Source organism: Hibiscus syriacus, unplaced genomic scaffold (genome assembly GCF_006381635.1).
Source record: "Hibiscus syriacus cultivar Baekdansim isolate YM2019G1 unplaced genomic scaffold, ASM638163v2 tig00110461_pilon, whole genome shotgun sequence".
NCBI lineage: Eukaryota > Viridiplantae > Streptophyta > Magnoliopsida > Malvales > Malvaceae > Hibiscus > Hibiscus syriacus.
The window spans coordinates 707969-714859 of NW_024062746.1; the positions used below are offsets into that span (position 1 = coordinate 707969).

At 32.2% G+C, this 6891-nt stretch overlaps 1 protein-coding gene and 1 long non-coding RNA gene across 3 annotated transcripts; one reads left to right on the forward strand and one right to left on the reverse strand.

The window, feature by feature from the left end:
- Window positions 1-288: 288 nt before the first annotated feature.
- On the forward strand, window positions 289-2863 carry LOC120126684. 2 transcript variants are annotated; one of them, XR_005516478.1, is made up of 3 exons: window positions 289-299; window positions 1570-1661; window positions 2348-2863. It is a non-coding gene; the product is annotated as an uncharacterized LOC120126684 (long non-coding RNA). The 2 variants fall into 2 exon arrangements; XR_005516477.1 differs by lacking the exon at window positions 289-299 and having other exon boundaries at window positions 1545-1661.
- A 3091-nt stretch (window positions 2864-5954) lies between these two features.
- On the reverse strand, window positions 5955-6891 carry LOC120126683. Its single transcript, XM_039144801.1, has one exon. It carries the CDS (start codon window positions 6640-6642, stop codon window positions 6091-6093), a length of 552 nt encoding a protein of 183 aa, XP_039000732.1. The 5' UTR covers window positions 6643-6891; the 3' UTR covers window positions 5955-6090.

Here is a 6891-nt window from a genome sequence, read left to right on the forward strand (position 1 = left end):
AATGAATATGAGATAAAATAAATAATTCATTCTTAATATTAAATAAAACTTGAACATTGGAATATCTAAACCAGCAGAGGATAAACCATTTTTCGTGCTGCTTGGATTAAAATATAAGACACGGTTATTTATTTTATTGTTATAAAAGCATTATTTTCAAATTCACAAATATTATTGTCAAGAATCAACATAAATAATTTTTATAAAATGTACACATATACGTAATAAAAATGACTTTCCTCCTCCCATTCTTCAATTCAAAATATAAAAACAAGCAAACAACCGAAAGCAAGAGAGAAGTGGAAACTCCTTACATATGCATGTTCATCTTCTGTCAACCACCAAAAGAACTGTCCAACCAAAAAGGACAGCAAACTTGGAGGATTTAAATGCAGCTAACACAGTTGAAGAAGATTGGGAATATAGTTGACAGTTGAAGTTTTATTTATAGAACACTATTATTAATCATAGGTTACAACTGTTTCATCATTTGGTGAATTAATTAAGGCATGAGAAACATGGTTTGAGTTTGATGTTTGTTAAGAACGGATTGGTGAGTCAATGCTAAAGCGAATAGACATCTTACCTACCCACTATATATAGGCCATATGTCTTAAAGATTCTTTTATTGTTGGACCAAGTCTCTCTCTCCCTCCTATTTTCTTTTATCAAAGATAATCATAATTGGTACATGAGATTCTTTTCCTCAGTATCAGTTTCATATTTTTATTTTCAATTACAAATATATTTTAATTTCGTAAATCCTATTATGAAAAAGATGCAAGTTTTGAATCTAGGTTCCTATGAAAATTAGTATGATTTATTGTAACTATATATTTGAAAAAAAAATAAATATATGCCTTTTAAATAGACTTGTTATAGCACTAATAAGATACTTCTGACGGTACTTTTGATGAATTTTTTCTCATATTAATTATGTAATTTTAGTTGATATTTCAAAATTTATTGGGGTGACTGTATTAAGTTTATGTTTGTATTTATATAAATATATATTTTTTCAACATATTTCTTGTATATTTAATTTTTTAGATGAAATTCTCATTATTTTTTTCATTTTATTCAAAATTTTCATATTGTCATCAGGTAGGAAAAAACATAACTTGTAAAGCATGTTTTTTAAAGCCAATATTTACATGACGCGTTTTTTACCCTCCGGAAGCGGTAGCGGGTAGGTTAAGAATAGACAAAAGTGCCTAGATAGGCCAAAGTTGTAATTCATCCTTTGTCAAACCAAAAAAAAGGATACAAATCTTATATAAAACGAATGTTATTTTAGGTATTAATTTTTTAAAGTTGTCTTTATTCGGTTGCTTAAACAAAAGGGGCTCGGATCTGGGTCTGATCCACAGTAATGGGCTTAAAGCTTGCTTCTTCTTCTTCCATGAATGAAGATGATTCAGAAAGACTGAGATTGAAAGCCCCAAAACCCTGGACGAAAATTAGGAAAAAGGCTTCAACATCAAATTCTGTAGCTGATATATGTCTCGAATCTCCCAATTCTTATTTATTTACTTTAGGGGGATTACAGAGTAGAAACGATCGTAAGAGGAAGGGGAAAGATCTTAAATTGAAGTGAGGTGGGAAGATATGTTTAGAAGAAGCAAGTTTCTCAATTTCCCAATGGTCATTGGAGCAGTCATGTAAGTTTCATTATCTTGCCTTTTCGCTTCTTGTTTTTTTTTCAATTTATTTCTTTTATATCAGTTGGATTTTCCATATTTTGCTTGCTTGTTACCCGTACATAACAAAAATCCCAAATAAATTATATCTTAAAAAACTTAAAGCTTTGATATACGTAGCAATAAGAAGGTTCCCATATTAAATTTAATCCAATAAAACCTATATCTGTTATGATTTTTTTGGGTACTTGATTTTGAGGGATGAAGTGTTGCAATTTTAGCTGTTGGGGAAAACCCATCAATAACATGAAGTGGAAGACAAATAAGTTGGACGTTTCAGTACAATGGGAGCTAAACATGAATTCTTCCTGGTAGATTACTGTGTATAAAATTTACTATATGAGAATTATACAACATTATCCCCTTCAGAAGATCAGAATTTCGAAATGCATCGTTTGGGTAAGATTGTTCTTGCTTTATTTTTGTGTTGGTTTTAATTTGAGCTTTATGACTCTCAAATGGTATAGACAGGTTCTCAGTTTGACAAAGTTACTCAAGTTTTTTGTAGTCTTGAAGGTTTAAGGAATCAAATTTTCCATATTTTCATTTACTATTATCTGATAGGCTTAGAGCTTTATAGAAGGCTTAATGCGAATTTGTGTAAATTGTTTTCATTGTTGAGGTAATTGAATATTTGGATTTTACAGAATTGGAGTTGTTTCTGGGAAGGCCATTTTCGGACCTCCTCTTGATGATTACTGGAAAAAGAAGCTTCAAGAAGAGGCTGCTGCAAAAGAGGAGACCAACTCGGCTTAGATGAATGTCTTTATTAAAATTTGTCTAATCTGGTCATTAAAAAAAAAAAGAGTTTCTCATCCATTTAATCTGTATTCTAACATTTGACGGCTTTTCTTGATGCAAATCGAGCTAGATATGAATGGAGGAAAAACTGGTATGCATCAAATTATTTTGTTCGCAGTTCAAGGATGGATTCCTTCTTCATATTGCTTTTGCTTTCTAAGAGATGAAAAGAATAAACAACTTTTGCTGAGCTTCATTTGTAATACTCAATGGAGGTGCCTGTTATGATTTATGTTATATTTTGTGCATACGCCTCCTCTTTTCCACTGCTTGTCTAGTTAAGTATTCAAATGTCAAACCCGACCGAAAGTAGGATATATGCTGCATTGCGATTTGCATGAACAAGAAACTGTGTAATGCTCCGGCTTTAGCTACTACACCATAAGCTTGATTCTAGTCTTTTTATTATTCATTTGTTGCATTCTGAAGCCTTGTTTTTGGTAGCACAGTGAGAGCAAAGGTTCCCATTGTGCTTGGGTGTTGTTGCCCGTGGACACCATTAACAAACCCCTGAATACTGTAATAGACTGATATTTTTCCATAGAAATATTTATGCTATATATGCTAATTAGGGAAAATCCGTGTATAACTCAAATACAAACCATCGAGTACTGTAATAGATTGATATTTTTCCATAGAAGAATTTAGGGTCATGTACTATACATCAGCTTAAAAGTTTATTCAAAAACATTTTTTATGAATCAATGTTTCTGATGCTTTGTCCAAAAGTTGTCAAGGTTTTATATTCCCATTCTAGCTGACCAGCTCGGTTATTTTTATTCAAGAAATCATGGTTAAAATTTATAATTTCATTTGTAAAATACCAATCTCGTCGCTTCATCCATCAAGTCATATGTAGTCGTTTACCCACAAATGGATAACATCTCATCTATGTAATATATATAATAATGTTTCTTTTTAGAATTTTCAAACTGGAAATTTAAATGGAACAATATTGAATTTAACGTCAATATAACATGGCATGATCTTATAACCAAATCAATTACATACAATATGGAGTATTTAGTTTAGTTAAAATGAAAAAAGAAATGCATTTTTTTAAATGAATACAACTGACACCAGTGAAGATATTCTTCCAGTCATATATTTGATTTGGCCTTAGTATGAAAGTGCTGTCAATACTTGGATGTTCACTGTCTTATTTAAGCTCTCCCACAACTTGGGTTAAAATATCTTATATTATATGTTTTTTATTCTGTAAAGATGTCGGCAGAGGGCAATGTCTGCTATCAACATTCTGTTTCTTTCCTTCTCAACTAATAATACTAACATATAAGTATTAATCAATTCGTTTCTTAAAACACCCATAATATTATATATATATATATATATATATATATATATATATATATATATTTGTGGGTGGACGAAAGTGACTCCAACTTATAATTTTCGTTAATGGGACCGAGTCAGTCGCCTCATCTCAGCGCCACCCTGAACCTCAACCGAATATTTCCCTCTATGGCTTTCAAATGTCGCAAATAATCACTTTAAATAAATGTTACCCCTCTCGTATTCATACTCTATTGCACGTCAAATTGTATACGAAGAAAATTTTTCTTTATATATTTTAATAATAGGGTCGGTCCAAGAAATATCTTGTTTTCCTCTCAAATTTACTTCCCTCGCAACAAATTATAAGAAACCAAAAAAAGAATAATAAAAAAAGAAAAACATGAAAGATTGTAGTTAGTATTATACTTGTCACCACATGTATGTGACAATATTATTCTTGTTCATGACTAATTTTTCAGATGTATACCTTTGAAAAGATTGTGCTCACTCATTGTCACTCTTTCGAATGTATGTATTCGAAAACATTGTTTTTGTCCATCCATCTAACAGTTGATGAATGGAACAATAATTATCAAAACCAAACTACTAAATCACTTCACGATCAAACAAATGAGATACACAAGTGAGATAGATCCCATGATGTTCATAAGTCATCACATCAAACCTATTAGCATATATCTCATTTATTCACCTATCAATATCCATATTGTGGCACCTAAGAACAATGTCAACAAGGGGTATAAAAGAAGGTTTGACCCTACTGCGAAAGGAATCTCCCTTCTTTTGAGATATTATCTTTATTTTTGTTCTCCACAAACTTTTAAATATTTTATCCGGTCATTCTTCGTTAACATTGAATGAAATGAATCACCATGAACCATCAATATTTAGGATTTAAAATTTTATGTTATAAATTAATCTTAAACAAGTATTTATTGATCTCTTATTTTACACGTTTTATGTTAATTTTGAATTATAAATAAATAAAATTACAATTGATCAATCAAATTTATACACTAATTACTATTTGACCTTTTGACTAACATTGTTAAATTGAAGTATCTGGTTAAATATAAAATGTATTTTTCAAATACTACATTGATATTTTGCATTAATTCAAAGACTGTAAAAGAGATTATCCCCAAAAATATGAATGTATCCAACAAAAATTTACTTGTTCTACACTTAATTTAGGCCTTGTTTGATAACCTATTGAAAGAATTCAATCAAATGAGCATTAATATGTTTAATGATTGAATTTTTAAATATGCTTAATGATCTAAAATAAAAACTATTTGTGATGAGTTTTCAATGAAAATGTGTGGAAAATGATATGTAGATAAAGGCCTGCTTATTGAAAAAAATTCAACATATTTTACTTTTTTATATTCTTAAAAAATTTTATTTATCAAAAAATTTGATTACATCTAGTGATTAATTTTAAATAAAATATCAAATACATTTTATACTTTAAATTAAACACTTAATTTTTAATTTATCAAACGAAACCTTAATCCTTATCCCTCTACTAATGTCCTAACCGGTTCCCCTTGAGCCCCTCTACTATAATATTAAGCAAACATTAATTACACCAAATAAATGGATTTAATTAACTCCATGCAAGTGGTGAGATCATTAGAGTTAATTCCGTGCTTAGGTACATTGTGGATAATTTTGGTTTCATTCATTTCATAGGGTTCTTCCCCCTTAATTGTTCTTTTGTGGGAGCACTACCATGCATGAACCCAATATAAGGGATAAATTATACTACTCAATGATTAATTTAGAGGTATTTCTTAAAGGGATAGATCGATGAACTACATACTTTGCTGACTGTTTTCAAAGCCAGTAAAGTAGTGATGGACCGAAGGGGAGGGTGGACAATCGTCCCTTGAAAATTTTAAATTCTTATATACTTTAGATATTTTCTTAAAGTCTGTCACTTAACAAAAAATCTTATTTCCGAAGGGGCAGGAGGACAATCGTCCCTTGAAAATTTTAAATTCTTATATATTTTAGATATTTTAGATATTTTCTTAAAGTCTGTCCCTTAACAAAAAAATCTTATTTCTAACCTTGAATATAAGCAAGTAGCTTTATTAATGACTAGGTGAAATAGCATACATTAACGACTTTTTCTACTACATATATGTAAACTACAATAACAAAAGAATGTAGTCTCTTTATGCTTGCTTGAGCGAGGACTAAATTATCAGCATATATTTAATAAAGTAATCAAGCGTTGATGATGATTGCTAGCTTGATGTATGATCTAAGGAACAGTGCTTTGCTCCAAGGAGGCGAGCGTACCGGGACTGAGAATGGGGAAAGCGCACCAATTATAAGAAGATGGCGACAGGTTCAATCCGAGTGAATTCGATGTCATCGTATTCATCGAATTATTAGAGAAACTCTGGTGCTGGGGTATGGTATGATCTAATCCCGAAAACAGATTCAGTGGTGCAGAAACTTCAACCCTAGACAACGGCGATGCTGCGACATGAAGAGGGTGAGGTGCCACTCTTTGGAGACGCTGATGATGAGGCAACTCAAACTGAGTTGTTGACGTTAGATTATGAGTTTGGGGCATGAACTCAGGTGCACCGGTTAGCTTCTGAACCAAGTCCCTGAAGTTTCTAGGGTCGACCGCGTAAACCTTGGGCGGCGTTGGTGGAAATGGTGCAATTGGCTTCTTCCAGGGCTTTGAAAATGGCTTACGCACGGTATGAAGTGATCCATGAAATGACGAAGCCTGTGGAGCCTTCAACCCTCGTGTTTCTTCGAAACCCGAAGCAGCAGCAACAGAAGAAGAGTAAGCTTCCATAGCGATAGTTCCTTAATAGAAAAACTATGGAGTCCGGGTTTTAAATTGCGGTCGCGGTCACGTTTTCGATTATTTCAGATTTACTGTGATTGCGGCCGTCGCGGACGCTATTACGGCCGTCACGGGTAACTCAGACGGCGGCGAAACCGCTATATCACGACTGAAATCACAATCGCAGACCGTTTTTTGAAACCTAATCCTACGTGCAAGTTGCCGAGCTTTTCGAATGAAGCTGATAATATGATGGAG

Excerpts from the sequence above, each read along its gene's own strand:
- LOC120126683 (XM_039144801.1), bottom strand. The coding sequence starts at position 6,642 with ATGGAAGCTTACTCTTCTTCTGTTGCTGCTGCTTCGGGTTTCGAAGAA.